General features: G+C 43.9%; 1 protein-coding gene across 5 annotated transcripts in view; it reads right to left on the bottom strand.

Annotated features, from left to right (window-relative positions):
* Positions 1-16,058, bottom strand: part of FRMD4B (FERM domain containing 4B) — a 194,210-nt gene that overhangs the window by 66,941 nt on the left and 111,211 nt on the right. For all 5 annotated transcript variants that reach the window (XM_039482199.1, XM_039482197.1, XM_039482195.1 and 2 more), the window contains 4 exons: positions 13,180-13,245; positions 12,043-12,137; positions 9,498-9,590; positions 3,342-3,426 (listed from right to left, as the gene is read on the bottom strand). In XM_039482199.1, the coding sequence (XP_039338133.1) occupies positions 3,342-3,426; positions 9,498-9,590; positions 12,043-12,137; positions 13,180-13,245 (339 nt within the window). The remainder of the gene's footprint in view (positions 1-3,341; positions 3,427-9,497; positions 9,591-12,042; positions 12,138-13,179; positions 13,246-16,058) is intronic.

Raw genomic sequence — 16,058 nt, 5'->3', positions numbered from 1 at the left:
TGGAGCTTCATGTAAAGATCTAGAGTAGGATACGGCCTTTAATATCTCATCATTCAGGTAAACAGAGTGCACAGGTGCATTACAGAGATCCCTGCATCATGTGCTTCATGGATAGGTTGTTGCTTTTAAAGACATTGGGGCTCCTTACGACATGCAATATGAGTGGAGCAGAAAAACAAAACAAAAACAAGAACAAAACAAGAAACCCACACAACAAGTCTAAGCTTCCCTACCTGGATTAACTACTGGGAAATACCAGAGAACATCGGATCTGTCATTAATGACTAGCAGTAGGTTGCTTCACTGAAGTTGGGAATGTGGTTATATTTTGTGGCTGACACTACACTTTCCTCGGACTGCGTCTCCTTGTCCTGAAGCACAAATGAAAGTGACTACGATGTTTATTGAGTTAGTGTGGCTTTTGAATATGTTTGAGGTGCCTATCGTTTCATCTGCAGTCCAGTTCTTAAATGAGAGTGTTAATTCAACACAAATGTAAACTGCATTTTTGATCATCTCTAATGAGCTGAAATCTCACATAATTCTGATCAGATGTTCCCCAAATGGCATTAAATAACCAGAAAGTAACTCATTTTAGTGTTAAAAGGCAATGGGCCAAATTTATCCCTAGGGTAAATCCACTGACTTCAATGGAGCTATGCCAAAGATGAATTTGACTCAAATTTCCAGCCACCCTTCAGCTTTTCCACCCACACACAACTGATTGCCCACTTTTATACGTACCATCAGCCCTTTCGCACATGCAAATCCCACATATTTATGGCTTTATCTAACTCATTAGGAATATTCAATATACCATCAAGAATTGTTGCAAATCGCATTACTGCCATGAACAGAGAAGTGTACGCATAAATACTAATAATCAAGCCCAAGATGTTAACATTTATAATGCAGCAGCCAGGTGGAGCCCTGCTGTGCTTGGTGCTGTGAAAACAGTGACAGTCCCTGCCCCAAAGAGCTTGCAATCAAAAAGAAGGGATTTATTGAGGTGAGTTAGGGGGATGGTATTGTACTGCACGGTGTAGCATGTTCCCAACACGACAAGCAGAGATAGCTGAACCCACCGATATTCAGGCTTGCACTGACGAGTTCAGAAAAGCTCGACCCCGATCTTGTTCTCTTGGCATGGGATCCTGCAGTGTTAGGATCTTTCGGGATGGTACCCCAACGTGAAGCCAAGTGAAGACACTTAGGTCATAGTGCTGCAGTATTGTCTTCAAACCCCAATTGACATAGGTGCTGTTCCTTCTGACTCCTTGCCAGACTGTACACACAATGTTATTAGCAAGCGAAGATAAAACTGTTCCCCTGGACTGCTGCTGTCCTGCCTGTGCAGCATCAGTTTTAACCAGCATGGCTAGGAGGAAACCGGTCTGCTCTGATTTTGTAATGATCTATATACAGAGATAAATGTCTTTGCTCAGTGTTCATTTCACCAGCTTGGAATGAGAAGTTACACAGAGAAGGGCTGTCTGGTTTTACTGTACTTTGTTAGTATCCCAATGCTGCTCTGAAACTTTTCTTTATAGCAAACCTCCTTTCTGAATTTTAAGCCAAGCTCCCTCTCCTTATGCTTCCTATAGAAACTGTACACTAGGGAAAACTATTTCTCTCATCTTCTGGCAGTTGTGCTGTGCAAAATCAGGCAGCTGGCACTTTGTACGCTAATACCAATTAAAGCACAGGCCTAGTGAAATAAAAAGGGCTCTCATTCAAACAGTGACACACAAAGTGCTGAAGTAAATCACTGCATGATACACAATGTTTATTCCAGCACTTTGCACATGATCATCAGTTTCAATATTATACAACTATGCTGTGTGAATAATAATATTCATCAGGGCCAGATGCAAGTCTTCCTGGCTGGCTAGATGACATATATGTTTATATATGGAGTATTTTTTCCCCTTGTCTTTTATACTGCATACACATAAATACACACACACATACTTACCAGACAACCTGATGTTTTGATGTGACTAGCATTTAATTTCTACCAACTTCCAAGACACTTACTTGAGAGGACAAATAGACTGAACTTGAGACTCATCGGCTATTAAGCTCGACCAATGAGGTCCAGGACTCTTAACAGATGTTTACTTTGTTTTTTTTGTTTGTTTTTTTAAAACTTTTGGGGGGCTGAGGGGTGGGAAGCGGGCTTCCATTTTCCTCTCTCTCTCAGAAACAAATTCCTATACAAGTGAGAGCCACATTCTTGCCATTAAATATTCTGTGTGAGGTTTCCACCCAGCCAGAAACAACAGCTCTTGATCTACAAACCTTTAAAATGCGATGTGTGTGAATGCTAGCAAACAATGGAGCTGCACGGGGATGAATTTGAACTAATACATGGACTCACTACACCAGTTAGTGAATGAGCAGATTATTCTGTTTCTCTCTAATATCTGTCACAACTAAGCAGGTTGCATGAAAAACAACAGAAGTGCCAGCTGCTTGACTTTACAGCACCAGAAAAATCACAGCAACATTAGGCACTGCTGCACTGGAGTTTATTGAAACATGGTTCCTGTTACAGCAAAGGTTTGGCAGACTGGCATAGGTAAGGGTTTGATGTGCCCATACAATCCTCATTTAGGATTAGGGATATTCCCCTTCCTCTGGAGAGCTAATTTATACTGTTTAAAACATGGTAGCATGACATGACATTCCAGTGTGAATTTTTGAATTTTCTATACACAAAGTGTTAACTTCCTAACCAGAAAGTGAGTGAGAGAGAGAGAGAGAGAGAGAGAGAGAGAGTGTGTGTGTGTGTGTGTGTGTGTGTACACATATATACACATGTACATACACTTGTATACATATATTAAAAGTATGTTCTCTTTGTTCTTGACTTTATGGAGTACCTTCAGGGAAAGAAGTAACCACATTCAAATGAATGTGTCTTGCGCACAGGGCCATATGCTCCCTTTGATCTTGATGCAGAGCTGTGGTTGAGATTAATGAAGAACTAAGGTAGACACTTGCGTTAGCAATTCAATATTACATGTATGTGTGAAGCGCATGTATAATGTCACTTATTGCTGAGGGCTAGCTGCGAAATTCTGATCCAGATTTCAAACAGATATTTGGATGTGGGATTTTGGTTTAGCCAGAGGGCTGTGAAAATCGCATCCTGAAACCATTGCCGACCCATTCATCCACATACCTGAAGTTGCAGGAGTGTTTAGATCTGAATCCTTCAATATACTCTAGAAATATGATTTCATTAATACCTAATTTATCAGCCAGTCTAGTGATGGGCTCTAATACCTGAAAATGCATAATAATGGGTAAAGGTTTCAAAAGACATCACACGTTACCTTGTGCACACAAGATTTTGCGTTCAGAAAAAAGAGTTCTACTGTGTTTTTGTCCTTCAGAAAGGAGATGCTTTCAATGTAAAACCTGAAAAAAAGAACAAAGCGACTTTATTTTCTAACCCAGGTTCTGTTCCCCTCCCATGTCATTCTGATTTCCTCATTTTTTGTTCCCCTGCAGTACAGATGGTTCAGAGGAACTATGACTTATTGCATTTAATTTCCTGCCTATTCGTAGGGAACAAGCAGAAAGACCTGAGGAGAGATCGCAAAAAGGGAATGACAAACACCCTGTTAAACAGATACGAGCTATTTGACAACTTTTCATCTCTTTTGAAAACCCTGTCAGATTTCAAAGAGGCAAGTCATCCTCTTAAGCAGAGGAAAGACACCCTGGAATTGGAAAAGGGTAACGCAAACTCTGTTACAACTCGACAAAGCCAATGCAAAATCCACCGTGGCAGAGGGATTAGTGCTGGCGTGGAAGGTTGGTGGATGCGTGACCTTGGAATCACATCGGGTCCAGGAACTCATGGGAGTTCTAGTTCCAAGACTTTGCACAGAGAGCCGGCCTCTCCGCACTGTTCTAGATTTCCCCTTCCCTCTGAAACAAGGGCCAGTTCAGGAGTGTGCTGTCTCAGAGCTCCCTGTCCATAGGTACGCACAGTCTTCCCCCATGGGGCTCTGGGGGCAAGCCATAGACAGGACTCAGCAAGGTTGCTCAGAACAAACTAGAATGTCCATTGGAAATAATACAAGCTTGGAATGCTGCTTCCTGGCTCTGTCCCCAACTGCCAGCCACGCCACCCCCGCCCTGAACCAGTATGGTGGGATCCCATGTGGAGGAATCATAGAATCATAGAATATCAGGGTTGGAAGGGACCTCAGGAGGTCATCTAGTCCAACCCCCTGCTCAAAGCAGGAAAATCCCCAACTAAATCATCCCAGCCAGGGCTTTGTCGAGTCTGACCTTAAAAACCTCTAAGGAAGGAGATTCCACCACCTCCCTAGGTAATCTATTCCTCCTAGTGAAATAGTGTTTCCTAATATCCAACCTAGACCTCCCCCACTGCAACTTGAGACCATTACTCCTTGTTCTGTCATCTGGAGGAGGTGCTGTTGGCTCCAGGACTGGGGAAGCATTTGGCACAGTGGTTGTTCTCCTCCCGTGCTCCTCCCTGACTGCATTTTGCTAGGACTCAGGTGCGTTAGCAGCTTTCCATACTGTGCACTGGAGGGGTGCAAAGGGCCCTAAATGTTTATCAGTGCTGAGCAGTGTCTGTAAGTAGCAGGGCCGGCTCCAGGCACCAGCGCAGGAAGCAGGTGCTTGGGACGGCCAATGGAAAGGGGCGGCACGTCCGGGTCTTTGGTGGCAATTCAGTGGTGGGTCCCTCAGTCGTCTCGGAGGGAAGGACCTGCTGCCAAAGTGCCACCAATCACGGCGCTCCCCGCGCTGCCTGGGGCGGCAAAAACGCTGGAGCCAGCCCTGGTAAGTAGGCATCCCGTGGGATTACTATGGAGATGATCAGGGCTGTCACATGGTACCCTGAGGTTCAGTTGCCAGCATGTGGAGTTTAAGAACCAGAGGGTAGAGGCACACTCGTGTCATCTGACCTCTCTCTAACCATGAAAAACCCGACACTGAACCCTTCTGATCCAGTGCATCTTCTTCCCACAAGGGGCAGCTCCCTCTGTTCACCAGCCTTTCAGAAACCCCTTTTTGTCTGACTAAATACAACAGGTGCAAGGGCATCTGTTTACAGCGTGGCCATGCTGCAGAGCTCTTGGCAGCTCTTAGGAATGCTTAGGAATGTGGAGTCCTCTAAAGGAAAGAGTGTTTTCTTATTTGCAAAGGCTCACAACCAGGAAGCGCTTGGCTGATTTGCTAAGGGAATTCTTTACACATGGTGATTCCAAAGGCTTTGTCTGAAGCGTCTGCACTCAGGGCCGCCCAGAGGCGGGGGGCAAGAGGGGCAATTTGCCCCAGGCCCCGAGCCCCACAGGGGCCCCAACCAGAGTTTTTCGGGGCCCCTGGAGCGGGGTCCTTCACTCGCTCCGGGGGGCCCCAGAAAACTCTTGCGGGGCCGGGCGCAGGAGCTTCTTCGCTCCCGGTCTTCGCCAGCGGGGGGGTCCTTCCTCTCCGGGGCAGAAGGACCCCCCACCCGCTGGCGAATTACCGCCGAAGACGGAGCGGGACCCGCCCCCGAAATTCAGCTCGGTCTTCGGCGGTAATTCGGCGGCGGGGGGGCCCTTCCGTTCCGGGACCCGCCGCCGAAGTGCCCCGAAGACCCGCGGCGGGGGCCCCCCTCCGCCGAATTACCGCGGAAGACCGGGCTGCACTTCGGCGGCGGGTCCCGCTTCGGTGGTAATTCGGCGGCGGGGAGGGGGCCCGCCGCGGGTCTTCGGGGCACTTCGGCGGTGGGTCCCAGAACGGAAGGGCCCCCCGCCGCCGAAGACCCCGGGCCCCCGGAATCCTCTGGGCGGCCCTGTCTGCACTTTCTTCCATGCAGCCCCTTATGCTTTGAACCATCCTCCCTTCTCTTCGAGTGCCGAATAACCTCTCCATATACTATCAAAACCCTCCTGAAATCACGTTTCCTCTCTGAAGCCTTGCTCCGCTGGCCTCTCCTTGACATGCTCGTCGTTGTGAGCTTGTACCATTACTGCCTGTGTTGTCATGGACTAGCTGACATACCTCTGCTCTCTACTGGCTGCATAGCAGTACTGATTCTGACATGTCCTGGTCTGAAACAAATTCTCCTTTGGCTCAAGTACAAAGGGGCTATACTGCTGTTTAGGGTAGGGTGACCTGACAGCAAATGTGAAAAATCGGGACAGCGGGTGCGGGGGGAAATAGGAGCCTACATAAGAAACAGACCCAAAAATCGGAACTGTCCCTACAAAATTGAGTCATCTGGTCACCCTAGTTTAGGGAGGATCTGAGCTCTGGCCTCACTGCCACTCTGCAGACATTAGCGGCCACGGTGCGGTAACGGTCACATTCTTAGATGGCGAGGGCTTGCTACAGTGTCATATTTACTTGGATTTAAACTACCAGAAAAGAACGCATGCCCTCAAAAACATATCCTGAAACTAAATCCCATGCCTCTTGGATTACCAAGGGACACCCATCTTTTAATCCCTCCATCTAAGCATACAGTATGTTCTATGGCTAGATGGATGGGCAGGGATCACAGCCCAGATACTGACCTCAGCTACATGAGCATCTGTAGTAATTCCAGTAAATACAACGGAGTTATTCCAGAATTACACTGGCATAAATGAGATCAGCGTCTGGACCACATAACACTTTATGCACATACACAAAGCCAAGAACTTTGCTGTCACTCTCTAGAAATACTAAATAATAAAAATGACAAGTTCTATAAGTTGCTTTTGCTGTGTGCTTTTCCCCTAATACTCACTTGGGATATTACACTAAACAGCACCAAGACTATGAACGTTACACATGAAACGCTGCTTAGACAATGAACATCTATAATTCCGGAAGCACTCATCTCTCAAAGCAAGATAACACAGCCCCGTAAAGCCTTTTTTTAGCTACATCGCTGCAAGGTATGAACAGTTCACTATCAATGCATGGGCTTCTCAGAACGATGGAACATTTGGGGCCACCCGGTCCAGTCTCCTAATGCAGGTCGGTGGTGTAGCAGGGTGGCTGATTCCTGAGCAGGCCAGAGGTCACTCTGCAATGCCCTGGTGCCAATTTCTCCCCTCTTCAGGGCCCCTTCATAACTCCCAGTCCACAGGTAATCAAAACATTCCCTTCCTGGGGCCCCTCTTATGGAGTCCTTACATACTGGGCCTCCACGCCCCACACCCAGTTCAGTCTCTCTCTCCCGACAACATAGGAAGAACAAGGCCCTGCCCCGAAAAGCCGGCAGTGTAAATGCTGAAGTTGACAGACAAAAGCCTAGGAACGGGGACGATGCTAATTTCCTCTGGCAAAGGTGTTAAAAAGTGTTGGGGGGAGAGAAGGCACATTGCTCAAAAGGCTAATGTTCACATTTGCTCTTTATCCCCCAAGTAAATCTCCTTGACCCCTTCCATCAGTTATTTTGTGTTTACGAAATGGCTCTTCCTTGCTCCTGTTTTAAAACCATGCATTTTATACCCAGCAGACACAAGACTTGTTTAAACCCAAAACCACGAGGCGTTAAACTGGCAGGAGACGTGCAGTAGGAAGCACCGGCACCATTTCTACCTCAGTTCTGGTCCGAGGCAGAATTCTGAGGTCACATGGCCCACACAGGCCTGTGTTGTGCTAAGCAGGAGCGTTGCTCTCTCTCCCTGCCCCTGCCTTTCCACTGAAGTTGTGTGCACACAGCGCTGTACCTAGCCTTTCTCATTGACTCATAGACTTTAAGGTCAGGAGGGACCATTATGGTCATCTAGTCTGACCTCCTGCACAACGCAGGCCACAGAATTTCACCCACCCATTCCTGTAACAAACCCCTAACCTATGTCTGAGTTACTGAAGTCCTCAAATCGTGGTTTAAAGACCTCAAGGTGCAGAGAATCCTTCAGCAAGTGACCCGTGCCACACGCTGCAGAGGAAGGCGAAAAACCTCCAAGGCCTCTGCCAATCTTTCGACTGCTCGCATCTGGGTTTAATTAAAGAATAGACGATGACAAGGCACATGTGTTAGGGAGAGATAAGCGTGTGGGCGCTAACCACCCAAGGCATGTGCCAGGGTGTGAAAACCCACTGTTGCTCACACGTCAGAACTATACGCAGATCTTAAAGGCACTATTAGAATATATATTTTCTGTAGCACTAAATAACTTGTGTATTGTCAACTATTCCTATATCCTCCTCTTTTCCTTTCTAAAGGCCTCTCCATGCACTACCTACTTGCTCATTTTAAAATAGTTTAAGCTTTTATGCCCCTAAGATGCAAATTCTACCCCAAAGTGCTTGGGCTTAAAATTAGCTTCCAGCAGGTTCTCCTCCCAAGTCAACTCTTTCTCTCTGTATTAACTCTTTCAGTGCTTTCCAATCTCTCATCTTGTAAGGAATACGTAACAGGTCCTGGCCTAGATCTTCCCTCCCAGCCAAGGTGCGCACAGCACAGCTCAGGAAGCATGTGTGTAAAGGTGGCTTTAAGATACCTTCCCCCCCCGAACTGGCTGTTCACAGTTTCAGTCCTCTGATGCAAGCCAGGGCAGCCCGAGGTCAGTGGATCTCTGCAAGGGCGCAGGGTCCTGCTCACATGGAACAGAGCGCTTTACATTTCATGAAAGAATAGGGAAGGTTAGTCATGTGACCAATTTGATGGCCAAGTCAGTGATAGTATTTCTGATCTGTTGCCATGTAAGTGACTGAAGTTCAATAGGTAGATTCAGTTTCGCATTTCCTGGCCAGAGGCACTGAATGTTTAGGAGGAACGAAGGGCCCGTAATAAATATATTTAAAGGGAAAAGCTTAGTTTAGGGTTTTTTTTTTAAAAATGGGGGAAGCTACAAAATCTAACAAGAAGAAAAGCATATTCAGTGAACACCAGGTACTGTTTATCTTGAACCACCCCCTACTGTGTCCTAAATACAGACAGCGCAGCCTTGTGGCGCCTACTTACCCATGCTACACAAATCACTGTTCTCTCAGAGTGCCTTACAAATTTTTTTAACAAACTCAGCAAAAATCTAGCAAGAAGTTGTGTCATATTAGAACTGGAGAGTGGAAAAGATCAGCCTCATTTCATTTTCCAGACTGACTAAAATGGAAGATACTAGCCGCCAGCATAAATGGGGAAAAGTAAATTTAATTGTTAAGAATTAGTAAGTTTAACTAATCAAAGTTGTTAGTAGCAATTCAGGCAAGGAAGCTTTTTAAGTATAGGATTCTTTAAAAAAAAAATCTTGACCATGGCAGTTTAATTTAATAACATATTTTTTTGATTTAAAAAGGGAACAACCAAATTTCCATAGTATCTCATAGCTAACCAGCATTTATCAAGGAGTTAATTGCTTTTTAAAAACAACACCTATGGCTTTGACTTTTATTTCCTCTATCAAATTAATTATCAATTAATTATCCTCTATCAAATTAATTATCAATCCTTTGAAACAAAAAGCTATAAATACATCAAACCTGTAATGTTTGGTATATATAGAAACATTCAGAAAACAATTACTTACCGAACTGCAAAGTATAAAGTTGCTGGACCTGGTTTCTTGGGCAAGTCGTGATCCAGAACTCTATGATCTAACTGCAGCCATATATTCTGGCCTCTGTAGGAACAAATGGGGAGTGGGAGGTGGAGGGGATATGGGGGGAGAGGAACAGGTTCCATTAATAATACTGAAACAGATTCCCTTCAGCACTTGCATTTGCTCAAACCGACACTTTTAAGAAGAGCAGGACTGAGAAATCCTGTTCACACTAAAGTCTGGGACAAAACTTTCAACTCCTCAATCGAGGCAGGATTTGGCCAAATGTCTGTTTAGTTACTGCCCTTTCAGACGTTGATATACTTCACACTCAGGACTCTGAAGAAACCAAGGGCACCCCCATTCCTAAAACTGTCACATAAAGATCAGACATGAAGTTCAGAAGAACTAATATGTTTCCCCTCCACATTAAGGCAAGATCCTGCCCTGCTGTTGCAAATTGGAGCAGCTCCATTGACTTCGAAGTAGCCATTCCAATTTACACCAGCTGAGGATCTGGCCTGTAGACCAAGGGTGGGTGCCCTTTACAGCAGAAAGATGCTGGTTCCATAATCACTGTGTCCGCGATGAAACTGAAGCACGTTGTGCTGTCATTTCCCAGCATCTACGGATGCAGGCCCCCAAGATGAAAAGCCTGCTTTTGAGAATTGCCAACTCACACTAAAGAGAAGGGCGAGGTGCCCACATTTCAGAGCACAGCTTGTCTGTGGAAGCACTGTAATCTGATCAATCAGGCGCCCCTGCACACTTTGTTATTGAACAGTGCATTGGCTGAATCAGTTTAGGGTGGTGTCCACAGGGAGTGACCGAGAAGAGAACACACGCCTCCCCAAGCACCATTTTTAATAACAAGTAGGAACAAAATGGGGGACGTGGTTTGCACCTCACTTTGCCCCGTGGATGAGCTTGGAGAGACAGGCACTCAGTAATGCCTAGTGCTGCCATCTGAGAGATTCTGGCACCGGGACAGGCCCCAAGCCTGCACAGCATGACCGCCCCCCAGAGGTGACAAGCTCACACTCCAAACACTGACAGGCATGTGGCGTCTTTAGCAGATGCCTATAAATTCTCTGTCATTTGTCAAAATTTCTGCTTGCTTTTTTGGGATACTAGCCGCCCTTATGAAATACCCAGGGAGTGCTTTGGAAAAGCTCGGCAGGTGGAACGGCCACTAAGCAATTAACGAGGGGAAAAAAGTCTCATGGAAGTTCTCCTGGGAGGTTGGGAGGAGTATAAACATCACTCTAGAGCTATTTATAGAAGAAATGCTGGAAGAAAACATTTTACAACAATGAAAAGGGCAAGGACGTTGCAAAAACATTCCAAAAAGAGTCCCGGGGAGGAAAGCAGCTCTTCACAAAATACACCCAAGGCAGTGCAAAGAAGGGCTTCAGAAGCAGACACCTCCTCATACAGTGGTGATACCCAGCTACTATGACATTCTAAAGAGCATCCTCCACTATTCCCCACCCGTACCCCCAAAATCCCTGGCAAGGGTACTGCCTCTACAGCTGTGGGTTGACGCACAGCTTTGTACAATGGGAAGAAAGTTGGCCTTGTGATTAAGGGTGTCTTTACTGTCACAGACTTCCTATGTGACCTACAGTGATAAGGGATGTGCTAAAAAGGGCGAGAAATGTCCTAGGTAGGGCAGGGATTAACGTCAGCCCTGTAATAAAGATGTAACTAGGGCCAAGATCCAGTTCCACTGGCTACTATTGCAAACCTCCACCCCTCCCAAGCTGAGCTTGTTTTTGGCACGGTTCTTCTGCCATTTCTGGAAGCTGGGATGTGGTTGCACTGGAAATGCTCATTATGAGGGAGTATAAAGTGACTCGTGCAACGTCACGCAGTAAAATGCACAGTGAGGCTAGGCAACATGCTCACCAATGTCAGCAGCTCGAAGGTTTCACTAACTGGATGAGAGAGGAATTCAAGGAGTTAAAATGCATGCTACTTTTGCAGCTGTTTTTGGTAGACTGAAAAGTGGTTTAGACTTCTAGAAAAATAAGCAAAAGGCACAGAAATAGGGAGAGTTTATTACTGTGTTATCTGACTTCAGATTTCTCTGCAGTTATGCCAGTTAAGTATTAAAGGTTTGTTTATACTGGGTTTGAGGCCAGAAAATACAAAATGATGTAATTGATTCATACTAAAAATGCTTGCATATTCCCCCAATTTTTTTTTAATTGCCCAGAGAAGGCATGCATGAGTGTGCTCATATGTGAAGGCGAGAACACTGAATCAGCTTTTCCACCTTTCACTTGTAAGACAAATAAGAAAGGGACAAATAAACCCAAAGAGGATTTTATAGAACCGCCCTTCTGTTTTGTCATGGTGTGTCATCCTGACTCAGCTAGGACCATTCTAAGGGGGAGGAAAACAGGAGTCATCTTTAGATCATTGTGGCTTGGCCTGGAGTCCAATTTCTATGCTTTTTGGGACGGACTGAGATGTTGGTTTTCAACAATCATTTCACCAATTGTTTAAAAAAAGAAATACAGATACTTACGTATCATCTATAAACGTTATCCCAAAATACTCCTTTTCTTTGAGGTTGAAATGTGATGCCACCAGATCCAGTAACTCCCGAGACAAAAGTTTGGGCTATTGAGAGAATCATCAGCACATCATTACATTCAGCTCAGCCATTTTATTTTTAAACTAGTCTTCTCTGGGTGTGCTGCCTTAAAGGGACTTTGCCACAAACCGGTAGTTTAAAGCACCATGATGCAGTCTACTACCCAGCTGGGTCCCATGAAGCCTTGTGCCCTTGGGTATTGACTTCCCAAGTACAGCAAGACTCCAAACCCCGGTTTACCTGTCAGAACTGCAGAAATTTAGAACCAGACATAAATGACTAAGTGGTTGGAGAGCAAAGGCAACTAAGTTCTTCAGCCTTCCCAAACCAGTTGAAATGTATAAAAAGAAGTGGAAGAAAGGAGTGGCTAGTCTAGGGGAAAGACTGGACTGAATTCAGGCTTTTCATGGACCTTATTGCAGGAAGGACTTTTCAATATAGAATCTGTTATACCCCAGAAAAACTAGACCTTTTTTTCCCCCCTTATGACAAGGTCCCATCTACCCCAAAACACAGATCATTTTCAAAAAGATTTTAAAATTGAAACTCAGAAGAGCTTAATGTGTTATAAGTTGTAATGAGAACAGATGTTAAATAAAAGCTATTTATTGAAAAATTTCCAAATGTAACAGCACCGAGAGCTAGAACATGAAACTAGTGACACAGGACAGGTCTGTTTGTTATCATCCAAGCAAATAACAAAAAGATGAAGTCTGATTTAGATTTTTAAAATCCATTCCATGTTACTAATCTGAGGACTTGTTAGTCACACAGATGAGGGCTAAATGTTTTTTAGATGTGCCTCTTTGACCTTGGGGTCTAAGTCCCATTTCAAAAGTGATGCAGGCACTCAGAAGCCAATGAGATTTAGGAGCATAAGTCCTCCATCACTTCTGAAAATGGAACTTGGGCGTTTTTGAAAACTTTACTTATGGACATTTAAGAAAAGTTTGACTGTGTCCATTTAAGCTGGTAAAATACAATTAAGTGGATTGCATTAAAAAGCATAGATGCCACTATAAAACCAGGCTGTGTTGGGCAAAGTGATGCCCCATAAAGGGTGTTTACCTGAACCAGCAGTTCCAACTTCCTGTCATCAAGGAGCTGCACCTGGCAGTGCCTGCCTTCTGTCATCTAGAAAGATAGGAACACATCAGTGGTGAGGGAATGGAGAAAACTCAGTTTAAAATCTGCAGACAGCAATTACTTATGGCAGTAGGTTTTGATGTCCTTGCTACTGAGCCACACTGGAGGATGTTTTGGTAACTAAATCTCCTCCCTATATGAAGGCTAAGGTTTTTTCTCTCAGAAGCTGCTGAGCACTCTCAACTCCCATCAACTTCAAACTGTAGTTAAGGGTACTTAACACCTCTCAGGATAAAGATGAAAATTACCCAAAAGCTGTAGCAGAGCTGCAGTTCAGTTGTAATTGCATTGCACTTGGCCTGTGCAACCAGACTTATTAATACCTTTACACACAGAGCTAGCAATGTTCTTATGCTTTAAAGCTCTGGCAGAGCAACCAGCACTGGGTACAAACAAAACATTTATTCAGAGATTCCAAGGTGAGAAAGGACCATTGTGATCATCTACTCTGATTTCCTGTATAACACAGGCCAGAGAACTGCCCCCAAAATAATTCCTAGAGCGGGCCATTTAGAAAAAAAGATTCAACCCTGATTTAAAAATAGTGATGGAGAATCCACTCTAACCCTTGGTAAATTGTTCCATTGGTTAATTACCCTCACTGTCAAAAATGTATGCTTTATTTCCAGTTGGAAGTGTCTAGCTTTAACTTCCAGCTATTGGATTGTGTTATACTTTGCTAGATTGAAGAGCCCATTATTAAATATTTATTCCCCACGTAGATATTTATGGACTGTAATCAAGTCACTCAATCTCCTTTTAAGCTAAATAGATTGAGTCTCTTTGAGTCTATCACCGTAAGGCATGTTTTCTAATCCTTTAATCATTCTCATGGCTCTTCTTTGACCCCCTCCAATTTATCTACATCATTCTTGACTTGTGGGCACAAGAACTGGACACAGGATTCCAGCAGAGGTTGCACTAGTGCTAAATACAGAGGTAAAATTACCTCTTAACTGCTACTCGAAATTCCCCTGTTTATACATCCCAGGATCGCATTAGCTCTTTCGGCTACAGTGTCACATTGGGAGCTCATGTTCAGCTGATTACCCTCCACGACTCCAAAACTTTTTCAGAAGTCACTGCTTCCAGGACAGAGTCCCCCACTCTGTAAGTACAGTCAGCATTCTTTGTTCCTAGATGCATATACAGCAGAACCCCATTTATCCAATGTAATTGGTATAGGGGCCAGAGCAGATAATCAAAAATCCAGATAAAGCCGAGAATGGGAAAGTGCAATGCTGCAGCACCATCTAGTGGTCACTGCAGAGCTCACCCACTTCTGGACCTGTGTGCACCGGCTGTTTGGTTGACATGGAGAGCCAGTTAATGGAGGGTCAGATAAATGGGGTTCTACTGAATTTACATGTAGCCATATTAAAATGCAGGTTGTTTGCTTGCAGTGTACCAAGCAATCCACATCGCTCTGCATCAGTGACCTGTCCTCTTTATTATTTACCACTCCCCAATTTTAATCTGCAAACCTTATCAGTGATCATTTTAGTTTCATTCAGTCATTGATATAAATGTTAAATAGCATAGGGCCAAGATCTGATGCCTGCGGGACCCCACTGGAAATATACCCACTTGATGATGATTCCCTATTTGTAATTACATTCTGAAACCTATCAGTTCGCCTGTTTTTAATCCATTTAATGTGTGCCATATTTTATATTGTTCTAATTTTTTAATCAAAATGTCATGCTTTACTAAGTCAAACACCTTACAGAAGTTTAAGTATATTACGTCAATACTATTACCTTTATCTCCTAAGCTTGTAATCTCATCAAAAATATATATCAAGTTTAGTTTGACATTATCTTTCCTGGGATCTGTGTCAGGCTGACAGGCCTATAATTACCTGGGTCATCCTGTTTACCCTCTTTAAAAATTGGCACATTAGCTTTCTTCCAGTCTTCTGGAAATTCCCCAGTGCTCCAAGACTTATTGAAAATAAACATTAACAGTCAAGTGAGTTCCTCAGCCAGCTCTTTTTAAACTCTTCAATGCAAGTTATATGGATCTGCTAATTTAAAATGGCTAACATTAGTAACTTCTGTTTAACATCCTCCGGAGATTATCAGTGGAACGGAAAGAATGTTATCAGCACCATATGATAAAACTAGTATGTATTTTCCCCCCAAATACAGAGCAGAAATATTTATTGAACACTTCTGCATTTTCTGCATCATTATTGATAATTTTACCCTTTTCATCTAGTAATGGACCAATACCATTTTCAGGATTTCTTTTCTTCCTAATATATTTAAAAAACCTCTTATTGTCCTTAATTCTGCTGGTTATAGATTTATCCTAGTTTCCCTTTGCTTTCCTTACCAATTTTCTGCAATTCCTAAGTTGTTATTTATATTCATTAATATCAACATCCCCTTTCTTCCATTTGTTATACATATTAATTTTTTATAGTTGTCTACACTTCCCCTCTAAACTAGGTCAATTTTTTAATCAAAACAATCTTCTTCTTAAACTATGGGATTGTGAAAAGAACAGGAGTACTTGTGGCACCTTAAAGCCTAACAAATTTATTTTAGCATGAGCTTTCGTGAGCTACAGCTCACTTCTTTGGATGCATAGAATGGAACACACAGACAGGAGATATTTATTGTGGTTTTTCAGGCATCTAACAAGGTGTTTTAAAATTATTCCCAATCGTCATTCACATTTTTCTGATTAAATTATTTCTCCCAGCTGATGTGGCTCATATTTAGGAAGTTTATGAACTAAATTAGTAAGTCCCCAGCTGGCCTGAGTTCTGTCCCTTATCACAAGGAAGTTAACCT

The sequence above is a fragment of the Mauremys reevesii genome, linkage group 7, assembly GCF_016161935.1.
Source record: "Mauremys reevesii isolate NIE-2019 linkage group 7, ASM1616193v1, whole genome shotgun sequence".
NCBI classification, from domain to species: domain Eukaryota; kingdom Metazoa; phylum Chordata; order Testudines; family Geoemydidae; genus Mauremys; species Mauremys reevesii.
This window is presented reverse-complemented; position numbering and strand designations above follow the sequence as displayed.